Consider the following 14,800-nt stretch of genomic DNA (forward strand, 5'->3'; position numbering starts at 1 on the left):
ATGAACCACAACTGACTCATTGAACTGTGCACAGACATGAGAGAGGAGGTTGTTGTGTGGTCACTGCACACACACACACTCACACACACACTATAAATAAACCGGCTCGCCATCAAAAACTACAGCGGCTCGACAGCGCCCCCCGTTAACGCTCTGGTTGATCTCGGTACTGCAGCTGCTCACTAACTAACAGCTCTCAGCGTGTGTGTGTGTGTCTGTGAGTGTGTGTTGAAGTGAAACTCGTCTCCGTTGTTTCTTATCGACCTACAAAGCCACAGCAGCGGAGCAGAGATGCGTTCAGGACGACCGACCATTTCACCCCCGGTACCTGAACGCACCACCACCGACATCTTGGCTGCAGTTTTCGGCTAAAAAAAAAAAAAAAAATTCAAACCCGCTCCTCCTCTTCCTCCTGCAAAAAACAACCAGACAAAACCGAAACAAGAACCAACATCCATCTCTCTCTCTGGGACCAGGACCACCATCTTGGCTCCTCTATTTCTGTGAGTGAGTGATGATATCCGGAGGACGCGGAGGTTTGTCCACTTCCACGGAGACGAGACCGTGAAGTGAAGTTGGAGTGAAAGTGAATTCCTCCGGTGTTGGTTGATCCCCTCGGGATGGCGGAGCACCTGTCCCAGAGCGAGCTGGACTATCCCTTCAAACTGCTGGAGTATTTCAACGGCTTCAGGGTCTCTAAGGTAAAAAGAAAAACATCACTTATATTGATTAACATATGCATTAACATTAACATTAATATCTTTATAATAAAAGACCATTGAACAGGCTGCAGCTGCAATAAGATACATACACTGTGTTGCCAGGTTCATCCTCCAAAAACTAGCACAGACTAAACCCTGCAGCTGCTACAGTGGATATTATAATATGATCCTTATGTTGTCTTTTTAAATCCTTATTTTATCTCTATATTTGTTTGCAAATATACAAATAGCCTAATACGGATTAACATACATTAGGATAATAAAATGTAGGGGGGGGGGGGAATCCCTCAGAGGTTTAATCTGGGCAAAGATTACATCACTTTAATCTGTGACAAAAGAGAAGTGAAAAGACTGAAGAAAGAAAAGAAGCAATATAAAAGTGGAGGATTATCATTTATGAATGTAAATAAATTAATAATGATGCTCAGTTTGTGTTTATTAGACAAATGTTTCTATTATTTCCTCCATCCATCAGGCTGGTTTTTATTCTGAGCTGCCTCTGCATCAAACAATAACATTTAATAGAGTATTAATACCAACTACACACAACTCCCTACGCGCAAATTAAAACAATTAAGCACTTAACTGAATAAATAGATGATAATTAATCCAGGTCCCCACGGGGATCTTGTGCAAATTTGCATAATTTTACAGTTTGTATTCAGCGTGATAGCAGCTGGCTGGAGTAAAATGTGTTTTAATAGCGTTTCAATGAGGTGGCACAGTGGTGCAGTGGTTAGGAACAAGGTTTTTTTTTTTTTTTTTTGAAGGGGTTGAATCCCTGGTGCTGCACTGTGATGTGTCAGGAGGTGTGAGGCTGTTGCACTGATGAGTTCTGTCACTTTTCTAAGAGAGAGAGAGAGCAGAGAGGAGCCAGCAGCAGCAGCAGCAGCAGCAGCAGCAGCAGCAGCAGCAGCAGCAGCAGCAGCAGCAGCAGCAGCTCTGTGTATGTGCTGCTGCAGTATTTAACTCAGTGTCACCGGCTTCTTAATAGGTCAGACAGATGGTTCAGACTCACTTCTCTTCACTGCTCCACTCTTCTGTGTGATTTCATCCTCTCTGCTCTGCACCATCGAGTTCCTGGCTGCACATTTAACTGACCCATTGCCCCCCCATTGCCCCCGCTGCCCCCCCCATCCTCACCCTTCAGCTCCAGTCTCCTGGTTTCATCTATTACATGCAGAGTAATCCATTACCTGCAGCTGCAAGTGACAAGGCTTCATAAAGAAACACCAAGGCTCAAATTAATCTGTTGCATATTGAGAAAGAAAGACACAGGATGCACGTTGAAATTATTATTATTAGTAGTTAGGGCTGCAGCTAACGATTATTTTCATTTATATCGATTATTTAAACGATTAATCGATTAGTTGTTTGGTTAATAAAATGTTGAAAAATGTTAGTCAGTGTTTCCCAAACCACAAGATGACGTCCTCAAATGTCTTGTTTTGTCCACAAACCAAAGAGAGACTCAGTTTATTGTCATAAAGGAACAAATAAACCAGAAATATTCACATTTAAGAAGCTGAAATCAGAGAATTTAGCCTTTTTTTCTTAAAAAAAACCTACTCAAAACGATTATTCGATTATCAAAATAGTTGACGATTAATTTAATAATCGATTATTTTGCCAGTAATCGATTAATTCTTGCAGCTCTATTAGTAGTAGTAGTGGTAGTTGCTGCACAAATTGATACAGTCAGGCATCAATCAACGATCAATAATGCATTCATTAATTCAAACTTAATTCATAAATGTTACACTGCCTACTACCCTTTAATTCTTCATTTCAGTTAAACCTTTGGAGCTCTTTATGGTTTCAGTAGAACAACAGAAAGTAGCAGAAATATTATAATCAACAGATAAAGCCAAAATAAAAAAATTTGCAGTCAAATCCCAAATGATCAATCCTGTTGACTATTATTATTATTATTATATCAGCCTTTTCATTTGATGCTCCAAACTCTTCGAATATTCTCCAACAAGGTTTGGAGCTGGAGAATATCTCCTCTCTTGCTGATTTTAAATGTCTGGTGTCTGACTCGTGTAAATCGCCCTGCAGTTGTTTTTCAATGTAATTGTATTTCATGCTCTGTTGTTACTGTTTGTGAACTCGTCATCGCTGTAAATGAGGGAAACCTCAGTGACCAGCTAGTTAGAATAAAGGTTTAAATAAATCAAAATATTATTGCAACACGACATAGAGATAATGGAAACTAGTGAAAGAAAAGGTGGCAACACCTGAATCTCCCTCTAAACAAAAAGAAAGAATGAACAATCAAAACACTTTGATCTCCTGCAAACTGAATCAAGAAAACAAACAGAAAACAACAGGAGCCTCCAGGCTTTTGTAGCTGAGTGGTCGCTACTACTGTTCCTGTACAGAAGAAACAAAGACAAAGATAATGTCCACATGTAAAAAACAAAAAACTACAGCGTCTTTAAAAAAGAAAAAGCATCTGAAGAGGAGTGCGTTAAATTAAACAGGTGTGTTTCTATTGTTTCTGTGCCGTCTGTTCCTGCAGGTGATCTTTTCGGCCTGTGAGCTCGGGGTGTTCGACCTCCTGCTCAGGTCCCAGGAGCCGGTCAGCGCCCGCCACGTGGCCGAGGAGCTGAGCAGCAGCGTGGACGGGATGGAGCGGCTGCTGGACGCGCTGGTGGGCATCGAGATCCTGGAGGTGGAGACCACAGACGGGACGGGTGAGGGATGAGGGGAGGAGGGGGCATTAAATCAATTTATTTTTATAACCTGACTTGACAAAATATGGAGGCACACAGGTGTCTAATAATTAAAGAGGAAGTATTTCAAAGGAGGTTAAATCGAAAGCAACTGAACTTAGTTATTTGTCTAGGAAGACGTTTCACCTCTCATCCAAGAGGCTTCATCAGTTCATGTACGCAGCTGACCAGGCTGGGACTGGTCCAACTATCTGGTGTGGAGACTCACTATTTAACCTCTTGTGTGGGCGTTTCACAAGGGTGATGATGTCACTGGTTCCCTTTTGTGCTCCAAGTGCCAACGACAGTAGTTGGAGTGACAGTCGTTGGTGGGAAGTTGGTTTCGACTTCGTTAGTGCCCTATTGTGTTCTAACGACAGTCGTTGGAGTCACTTGCCACTTGTGAACAGTGGTTGTTCTTTGAGGCTAGATTGTTGAGTCTCCTGGGAAGGGATGAAAGGGCAGCATTGTAAATTGGAGATAGGTGGTGTCTCAGACCTCCTCCCCTGTTGAGGGTTGGTTTTTCTACTTTTACAAAAATGGCTTCTTTAACTCCTCTTTCAAACCATCTGTCCTCTCTGTCTAGGATTTGGACATTGCTGTCCTCAAAGGAGTGGGCTTTCTCCTTGAGATGTAAATGAAAGAGTTAAAGAAGCCATTTTTGTAAAAGTAGAAAAACCAACCCTCAACAGGGGAGGAGGTCTGAGACACCACCTATCTCCAATTTACAATGCTGCCCTTTCATCCCTTCCCAGGAGACTCAACAATCTAGCCTCAAAGAACAACCACTGTTCACAAGTGGCAAGTGACTCCAACGACTGTCGTTAGAACACAATAGGGCACTAACGAAGTCGAAACCAACTTCCCACCAACGACTGTCACTCCAACTACTGTCGTTGGCACTTGGAGCACAAAAGGGAACCAGTGACATCATCACCCTTGTGAAACGCCCACACAAGAGGTTAAATAGTGAGTCTCCACACCAGATAGTTGGACCAGTCCCAGCCTGGTCAGCTGCGTACATGAACTGATGAAGCCTCTTGGATGAGAGGTGAAACGTCTTCCTAGACAAATAACTAAGTTCAGTTGCTTTCGATTTAACCTCCTTTGAAATACTATGACCTGGACAAATGAGAATATGCACCGGCCTAAAGAGGAAGTATGCTTCATTTGCAGCTTAATTAACCAGCTTCAGAGTACACTGCAAAAACTCAAAATCTTTCCAAGAATATTTGTCTTATTTCTTGTCAAAATGTCTAATATCTAGTCGAAACTCATCCCTTTCCACTTAAAATAAGACTCATCACCTTAAAAATTAACTTGTTTTTAGATAATTTTCACTTTCACAATAAGTAGAAAAATCTGCCAGTGAAAGCAAGTTTTTTGTGCTTGTAATAAGAAAGAAAAACTTGCTCCACTGTCAGATTTTTCTACTTATTTCAATTGAAAATATGCTTTAAAGAAGGAAAACGTGTGTGGAAAAAGCTGCTTTTTATGTGATGAGTCTTATTTTAAGTACAATGAGATTTGTTTTGACTAGAAATTACATTTTGACTAAAAATAAGACACATATTCTTGGTAAGATATTTGAGTTTTTGCAGTGTACTAGTGCATGGTAGATGATAAATAACGTTATCCACCGCTCCATGGATTGATTTCTCACCGGCTTTGTTGTTGAAAACAAATGCACATGGAGGAGAGGAGGGTTAGAGACACAGAGGAGGAGAGAGTTAATCTTTAAGATTTTTACCTTGCAGGAAGTAGAAATATCCCATAATAACCTACTTTAATCTTTGCTTCATTTGTCCTCTGTCGAAGCAGCTGTGTACAGCAGCACCGACGTGGCCAACCTGTACCTGGCCAAAGGCAGCGCCAAGTCTCTGCACGACATGATCATCTACCAATCACAGACCATCTACCCGCTGTGGAACAACATGGTGGACGCCGTCAGGTCTGTGGCTTCGGTTTATTTTAAAAGAAGCTGAGAAAGATGAAAATGCATTAAAGGAATAGTTCAACATTTTGGCAAATTGGCCCATTGCCATAATCCCTATAGTCATAGCAGTAGGTTCGTTACCTTTAATTGTCGGTGCAAGCTATTTTTAGAACGGTGGAGCAGAGCCGTGAGCTGCTCAGAGCTACGCTACGGAGGCTCATTATGGGATTTCTTGGTTTCCCTCATCAAACTCATCAAATACACAATCCAACAACTCCACAACGCTCTGGTGGACAAGTTGTGACCTGCACATTCACCACGCTATGAGATAATAACACAACGTTACCACACAGAGTTGTTTTAGAGGGAAATTCAGGCAAAACCGCTGATGCGCGTTGCCTTCAGGGACAGTTTTTCATCAAGCAGTCTCTGTATTTACCTCTAAAACAACTCTGTCTGGTAACGTTGTGTTATTATCTCATAGCGTGGTGAATGTGCAGGTCACAACTTGTCCACCAGAGCGTTGTGGAGTTGTTGGATTGTGTATTTGATGAGTTTGATGAGGGAAACCAAGAAATCCCATTAGCCTCCGTAGCGTAGCTCTGAGCAGCTCGCGGCTCTGCTCCGCCGATCTAAAAATAGCTTGCACCGACAATTACAGGTAACGAAATGAACCTACTGCTATGACTATAGGGATTATGGCAATGGGCCAATTTGCTAAAATGTTGAATTATCCCTTTAAAGTTGTCCAATAAAAGTCGGATAATTTTCCTCTGTGAGACTAAAACAACCTGGTTCCTGGTCGTAGGGAGGGGAGGAACCAGAACGAGAAGACCTTCGGCCTCCCGCCTGAGGACGTGTTCCAGGCCATTTACAGGTCGGTGCTTCAGGTTTTTGTTTTTGTTGAATTGAATCATTTTATTTATTTAATCAGAGGACGAAGTTTCAGATTCTGTGTTTGACGGACGACGCAGGTCAGAGGAGGAGATGCTGAAGTTCATGGGTCTGATGAACTCGTCGTGGGTCCTCGACGGACACGACATCGCCACCGCGTTCAACCTGTCGAGCTTCCAGACCATCGTGGATCTGGGAGGTGAGAGTTTCAACACTTCGACCCTTTTTTTATGAGCCGATATGAACTGTATAATGAAGATCAGAAGATCAGAGATTACATTTTTTGATTTTATCGGCTAAATATGTCTGAATACCGAGAGCTGGTGACCTTTACTGCTTTGTCTCATTTCATTATCTATATGTTTTGTATGTCACCTGTCACATAATAAGGCAAGGCAAGGCAAGGCATCTTTATTTATATAGCGCATTTCATACCAAGGCAACTCAATGTGCTTTACATAAAGACAAAACATTAAAAAAAGAAGCATAAGACAGAATAAAAACAAACAAAACACTAAAAACAGAGTTAAAAGCAAGAGGAAATAAAAGTAAAATAAAAGAAAATAGATAAAGTTTTAAGTTCTCAGCTATAAATGGAAAGTTAGGAGGGGAGGGGGGAAAAGAGAAAGGGGGAATGGGAAAGGGGAACAGGGGAAAAAAAGGTGGAAAAGGGAAGAGAAATGAAGGAAATGGGAAAAAAAGAGAAAGGTTTGTTCCGTCTAATTATTCTCTTAGATTGGCATTTTTGATTGGCTGCTGATGTTTATTTTCTCAGCTTTTCTTGTTTTGTTCTGCTGTGTTGCGGCGTGAGGTCCTTCCTGTCTTGTGCTGTGTCATGTCTTTATGTTTGTCACTTGTATTGCACAACAAAAATAAAACATAAAAACACAGACACAAGAACTGAGATATTAAAATTTTTGATTTTCTTCTGCTAAATGTGTCTTCTGAATACTTCCCAGGATGCACTGGTGCTCTGGCGCGGGAGCTGGTGAAGGCGTATCCCTCCTCCTCCGTCACGGTGTTCGACCTGCCGCAGGTGGTGGAGTCGGCTCAGAAACATTTCTCTCAGGAGAACGACGGCGTCGTGTTTCAGTCCGGTGAGCTGCTCACATTCACTACAGTGATTTAAAACTAAAAAGCTGCTCCTTAAATTACAAACCAAAGAGAAAGAATATGATTTTGATTTCTATATTTTATGATACATACAAAAAAAGACAATAAAAAGTTAAAGCAGGATCTTTTATTTATCTTCACGCACCGAGAAACTAAAACACACAAACACATGTTCGTATTACAAAATTGCACATTTGTTAAAATAAACAGTTTACAGCTTTAATTTATACTCCTATTCGTTGTTTACACTCATATTAGGTAACATTTTATACTAAGTACACACTATTAAGCATTAGTTAGGCATTAAATACTGAATTCATCATTTACAGTTTAACACATGAATACTCATTAGTATGTAGTTTATAAACAGTTAAAAATGTTTTACTCATCATTGATAAGCACTAACTGTATTCATAAACTACATACTAATGTATTCATGCATTATAAATGAAGAATTCAGTATTTATTAATGCTTAAAGCAGAAGTAAGTGATATATTTGTGTTAATATAAGTCTTAAATAGTTATATCTTCCGACAGCAATCACTTACATAGAGTGTTTGGACCGAAACACGGGTCTGTCAGTCACTCTGCTCTGCTCTGAGCCGAGGAGAAAACATTTATCGTATCCTACAGTTTTTATCCAATGAGGAGAGAGAACGGCATGCAGGGCTATGTGTGCAGCCAAGGGACGCCGTGAATGTGGCGACGTAGGGACGAGGACTGTTATGGTGCGTTCAAGGCAGCCCGTAACTCGTGTTTTTCCGACCTGTGAAGTTGTACCAGTTTGATCTGGTACGAGTTCACAGGTCAGAAGTTACGAGTGGCCGTTATAGTGACTTTCACCGGTAAAACAGGTCGGAAAAACACGAGTGGGTTGCCTGGAACGCTACAAAGTCGTAAGTTGTGATTTGAAGCTGTAATTTACGGTTTCAAAAGCCTGCCTGGAACGCAGCATTAGCGAAAACGACCGGATCGCTTACTTCTGCTTTACTGTAACTAATGCTTCATAGTGTGTACTTATTATAAAGTGTTGCCAAAAATGTTTATGTGTTCGCACTTTAAATAGTTTGACATTGCTCAATGATAAAATATCACATATCACTTTTTTTTTTTTGCTTGTACATTTCATATAAATAGATAGATCGATACCTTTATTACAGACCCGAGTCAAGCCCATTATAAAAGCAAATAAAAGAAAATACAAAGACACAGACAATATAAAAAAACAACACGACAACTTGGTTTAAAACACATAAAGGTAGTTGTTCCAGTGTTTCCAGAAGCATGACAAATATTTTGTATCACTATTTACACTATATAATACTTGTGATCCCATTGCATAAACACATGAATCTATATATACAATTTCGTAGAAGTGCATGAAAATGGGGCACATTACTCGCTACAAACATGTTTAAAAACTAAGCTGTTCCTAATAAACTGACGCCTGAGTGGCTCGTCATCGTAGGAGACTTCTTCGGCGGCGACGTCCCGGCTGCAGACCTGTTCGTCCTGGCCAGAATCATCCACGACTGGCCGGAGGAGAAGTGCCTGACTCTGCTGAAGAAGATCCACAACCACTGCAGACCAGGTGAGCCTGAAGGCAGCACGAGGCGTTTAATGCACTGTATCTGATTTAATCCACATGGGAATCTGCAGGAGCTTTAAAGGGATAGTTCAACATTTTGGCAAATTGGCCCATTGCCATAATCCCTATAGTCATAGCAGTAGGTTTGTTACCTTTAATTGTCGGTGCAAGCTATTTTTAGAACGGCGGAGCAGAGCCGCAAGCTGCTCAGAGCTACGCTACGGAGGCTCATGGGATTTCTTGGTTTCCTTCATCAAACTCATCAAATACCAGGGATGCAAACAGCGCGCCGAAAAGCGAAACTCGCTTTTTTCATGACCAATTAGGTGACTTGTGTGAATCGTTCAGATCCGAAGAGTTTTTGTTTTTGAGGGGGGGGGGGGGTCTCAGCGTCTCGGTGTCTCAGCTGGGGTCAGTAAAATGTTTTTCTAACAGGCTGACAGTGACAATCACGTGAAACTGAGGCAAACTCATCCATGGTTGTCTCTGATTATACTGATAACAGTCTACCTCCAATGTAGACGCGCGACGTGCGCGCTCATTACCCAAAGCGGCGCGTATCCGCGTGCATTCGGTGCGACGGCGCTGCCGTTTCCCCCCCCCCCCCCGTGCATGTCCGTTGCTGTGTCAGGCAGGTGTCTCCCACGGAGCTCTGCCCCGTTTCAGAGGTGAAGGAGAGACGTCGCCTCCGCGATGTAGAATGTGTTCAGTTAAAGTGAAACTAACACATTATATATATGTCCATTACACACTGAATAAAACATCCCATGTCTTTTATTTATTCAGTTTATTTTAATAGTAATAATTATGACTAACATTCAGTGAAGACCTAAAATTCAGTATCTCCAGTATCTTAGTCTTAAAAGTCTAAAATTTGAAAATCTAAATTTTAGGCCTTAAAATGTCTTAAATTTGTTGAATTATTGTGTTCAAGTCTTAAATAATTTTAGACAGCTCTTAAATTTTCTTATGCCCACCATGGGCGAGCATTTCACTCGCATTTGCCCCTAAAAAAAAATACATGTGTGAACCGGGAGAATCACAAAAAAGAAAGATCACAACCTGCGATTGGTCAAAAACTACAAATCCCACAATTCTCTGCCTCAACAATAACAGTAGTTAGTGTAAGTAAGGGAGAGTGGAGCTGTCGGTGAAAAGAGGAAACAACGCCACGCCTGGTCCTGTTCTATGTTGTTCGTTCACACGTCACCGTTTATTCGTTACGTCCGCGGTGTAAAAGGCCGTAACGCAAAGACGCGATTAGGCGCGAGACGCGGTATACGCGACTTTTTTTTTTTGCGACACAATACACGCGATTCTTTTATGGCGACGGGACCTTCGCGTCTTCGTCCTTTTCAACGCTTTTTTTTCGCGCGAGCTTTTACGCGCGACCAAACGCGAGATACGCGAATTAGCGCTCCTTCTGACTCGTGTCAAAAAAAAATTCACGAGCCCGCCAACAACTTCTTTTTTTTTTTTTTTTTTTTTTCTTCAAAGGAGGTTCAACTGGACTTAGTTATTTGTCTAGGAAGACGTTTCACCTTCATCCAAGAGGCTTCATCAGTTCATGTAGCATCTGACCAGGCTGGGACTGGTCCAACTATCTGGTGTGGAGACTCAGTATAAGTGCAGTTGCTTTCGATTTAACCTCCTTTGAAATACTATGACCTGGACAAATGAGAATATGCACAGGCCTACAACAACATTTCTGCTCTCGTCAACCATGGTTGAGGTCACAACGCTGCTGTAGCTGCTCTGGAAGTCCGAGACTCGTCTGAGGCCAATAACGATAACGTGACGCACAGTATACTGTTATGAGACACATTATGCATCCCAACTGTCTTTTTTTTAGAGGATTTTTTTTTTTTTTTTTTACCAAGAATGCGCCCAAAAAAATCATGATCCAGGGGCCAAAATTCGAAACAAATATATATATGTTTTTATCATAATTCTCATTATTCTCCTGATGTCGGTTTAATGTAAACAGATTGCGCTGATATGCGAGAGTAATGTGTCAGCGGGGCAGAGCTGCAGCTGCTGTGCTGTGATGGACCTGATCAGACTGGTGGTGGTCCACAGTGAATCAGTCTGGATCCTCCACCGTCACCAAAGCCCCCGCAAATAATACATCGACAAGAAGTTAAATGGCAAGTTGCACCTTTTCGTCGGTTTATTATTTGCGGATTATTTTTTTATAGCCTATATAACGTCACTGCAACATGCGGCTCTCAGTGCTTGTCGGTGTTGTGTCTATAAATTGTGAAATAACTTTTCCTCGATAGAAATATGAGACGTGGTCGACAGGTTTCATTCATCCATGTTTTGGCAGACGATACAAATAACCAATGATAATGAGATTTCCACCGCGCCGAACCAATCATGTGGCTGGAATAGAGCCAGTCAACAGTAACATGTGCATTTGTTTGGGTTGCTGCAGACGGGCACATCAGCTGACACCGCCGGTAAAAGAGAGAGAGAGAATGAGTGTTGTCTCGAAAAAAAAACAGTAAAGGAGAACTTGGACAAGTGACTGAAAAGACGCGTGGTGCGTAATGGAGACACCAGGCAGCTGGAGCGGACCGTGGTCACGGTGCGGCCGCTCTGCTGCTCACCTCAGTGTGTGCGACAACTCATTCATGGTTGTCTCTGATTACACTGGTAACAGCCTTCCTATTCACCTCCAATGTAGACGCGACGTGCGCGCTCATTACCCAAAGCGGCGCGTATCCGCGTGCATTCGGTGCGACGGCGCTGCCGTTTTCCCCCCCGTGCATGTCCGTTGCTGTGTCAGGCAGGTGTCTCCCACGGAGCTCTGCCCCGTTTCAGAGGTGAAGGAGAGACGTCGCCTCCGCGATGTAGAATGTGTTCAATTAAAGTGAAACTAATGGCGCGTTTCCACTACATGGTACCGGCTCGACTCGACTCGACTCGACTCGGCCTTTTTGCGTTTCCACTACGTAAAAGTACCTGGAATCTGGTACCCGATACTATTTTTTTAGTACCTGCTCAGCCGCGGTTCCAAAACGGCTGAAGCGGTACTAAAATGTGACGTGTAAACATTGCGGACCGCTGATTGGTCAGAGAGTGGTCAGAGAGTCGTCACCGGTGGCCGCGGGTCATCAGATATCACCACATTTCAATAAATAAATGTTTTAAAATGAACAAACTATGCAAGTCTGGTCGCTTTTCCGCTGTCGCTGCCCCCCGCCCCTCCCCTCCCCTCCTCTCCCCGTCTGGCCATGTGGGTTTGTTGACAACGAAGCCGGCGAAAAATCAATACGGAGCGGTGGATAACTATATAGGCTAACACATTGGATGTTACGATGTGTATATGTGTAGTCTTGACTGTCAAAAACAAAGGCTTACGGAGCTGGTTTGTGTGGCGGTGCAGCAGAGAGGAGAGGAGAGCTGGGACACCGGGGGGCTGCGGCCAGGTAACAGATGTTGCAAGGTTGGTTTTCAGCCGTGAGAGGCCAGGTGAAGGCAGAGAGCCTCCGCTCTCACTCGTAACAAGTCACAAGTCATGTAGTTAACTATCAAATTACTCCGGAGCCTTTTAATTAAGGTAAAAATGTGGCATAACCACGGGGAAAATCCTGTTTATAGTTTCGTTTTATTTTGTTAAGCGCCGCCGGTCGCTATGACGACCGGCTACTCTAAAGCCGGTACTATCCTGTAATGGAAACGCTCTCTAGAATAGTACCTGGTACCAGAGCCGAGCCGAGTCGAGTCGAGTCGAGCCGGTACCATGTAGTGGAAACGCGCCATAACACATTATACAGTATAGGCCTATATGTCCATTACACACTGAATGAAACATCCCATGTCTTTATTTCTTCAGTCTATTTTAATAGTAATAATAATGACTAACATTCAGTGAAGACCTAAAATTCAGTATCTCCAAAATTGAAATATTGCAATGGTTTTTATTTTTTTTTAAGCATTTTTAATATAGAAATGTTGGCCTTCTGAAAACTGTCCATCTATATGCACTCAATACTTGGTTGGGGTTGAACTACTGGAAATAGACTTTTCTGTGATATTGTTAATGGTGAGCCAATAGCTTGCACCGACAATTAAAGGTAACGAACCTACTGCTATGACTATAGGGATTATGGCAATGGGCCAATTTGCCAAAATGTTGAACTATTCCTTTTAATCTCTGACCTCTGATCTCTGTTTTATCCACATTGCATTCGTTGTTTGCAGGATTTCATGAGAATATATTTTGAGGATCATGAATTTGCTTTTTTTTTTTTTGTTTTTAATATTATCTCTCTGCTTTTTGCCGGTTCCTTCGGTGCAGGCGGCGGCGTGCTGCTGGTGGAGGCGATGCTGTTCGAGAACCGGCGGGGGCCCGTCATGGCTCAGATCTTCTCCCTCAACATGCTGGTGCAGGCCGAGGGCCGCGAGCGCCGGCCGTCCGAGTACACGCGCATGCTGAAGACCAGCGGCTTCCACAACGTGCAGGTGTGTCGGACGGGGAAGTCGTACGACGCCATCCTGGCCACCAGATGAGCTCAGAGCGACCGGCCGAAACCGTGTGTGTGTGTGTGTGTGTGTGTGTGTGTGTGTGTGTGTGTGTGTGTGTGTGTGTGGGAGGGGGTCTGGGAAACTCACCTTGAACTGTTCAAGGCCAAAGATCGAAGGTGAGGACCAGGCTGAGCTCTGTGCACATGGATCTCTGTTGTTTTCTCTGTCGTGGTTCGACCCCCAGTGACCCCGTTCCTCATCTCACTCTTCACTCTGGTGACGTTCAACATTTTCTGGAAACTGGAAATACAGGTGCATCTATAGATCAATAAATTAGAATATCAGTAATGTCAGTAATTCAATTCAAAAAGTGAAACTAATACGTTATATACATCCATTATTACACACAGAATTAAACATTTCATGTCTTTATTTATTGATTTATTTTAATTGTAAAGATTATGGCTCACATTTAAAGGGACATTGTGTAACTTCTCCTGTTATCTATTCACGAAAATCGATTATTTGGTTCAAAAGTACGTTTTTCATTAATCAGTAATCCCCCCCCATCAACATATGAATGAGCCGTTCATATCATTCATATCTACATGGAGCGGGTAAGCTTGGTGCTGGCTGCCATGTGGTGTCTCCATCATGTGGTGTCTCAGCGGAGACCTCGGAGCTGTCGTAGCTAACAAACCAGATGTCATTTTAGTCTCTCTGCCTCCCCATTTCCTGTCTCTCTCGACTGTAACTCTCAAATAAAGGCATGAAAAAGCCAAAAAAATATACTTAAAAAAAAAAAAAAAAAGTCGAGAGGAAGCCGGTAAAACGTGGGTCAGGTAAACAATACCACATCGCCATGACAACATATCATCACGTGTATTGTTTTGCCTCGTGCTGACGGACCACTTGTTTACATAGAGGCTTGTTTATGCCGTTACGTGCAGCGGCTGTCGTCCGTCTGCCGTCTGCCCGATTTCACGTGAATGCAGCATGAAAAATACATTGAGTTGCTTGTGATATACAACTGCAACGCTGGATGGGAGGAATTCCTACACAATGTCCCTAATGAAGGTCTAAAATTCAGTTTCTCAAAAAATTTGAATTTTACAAAAAATCAATTAAAATCAATTAATATGAAAATATTGGTCTTCTGAAAAGTGTGTTCATATATAAGCACTTAATACTTTGACTTGAACTACTGGAAATAGACTTTTCCATGATATTCCAATTTATTGAGATGCAGCTGATCGGTACAGTTAGTAATCAATACAATCGATACCTGCCTCTGTAGTGACACTGTGAACACATCTCTGCTCACTGATAACGAGCTGATTTGTCGTCTTTCTGAGG

At 42.4% G+C, this 14,800-nt stretch overlaps 1 protein-coding gene across 1 annotated transcript; it reads left to right on the forward strand.

Annotated features, from left to right (window-relative positions):
* Window positions 1-207: 207 nt before the first annotated feature.
* asmt2 (acetylserotonin O-methyltransferase 2) lies at window positions 208-14,296 on the forward strand. Its single transcript, XM_083997968.1, has 8 exons — window positions 208-701; window positions 3,247-3,421; window positions 5,261-5,390; window positions 6,184-6,252; window positions 6,350-6,468; window positions 7,229-7,366; window positions 8,852-8,974; window positions 13,278-14,296. Exons 1-8 carry the CDS (start codon window positions 621-623, stop codon window positions 13,487-13,489), a joined length of 1,047 nt encoding a protein of 348 aa, XP_083854094.1. The 5' UTR covers window positions 208-620; the 3' UTR covers window positions 13,490-14,296.
* Window positions 14,297-14,800: the final 504 nt, after the last annotated feature.

The sequence above is a fragment of the Trachurus trachurus genome (assembly GCF_905171665.1).
Source record: "Trachurus trachurus genome assembly, chromosome: 22".
Classification (NCBI taxonomy): domain Eukaryota; kingdom Metazoa; phylum Chordata; class Actinopteri; order Carangiformes; family Carangidae; genus Trachurus; species Trachurus trachurus.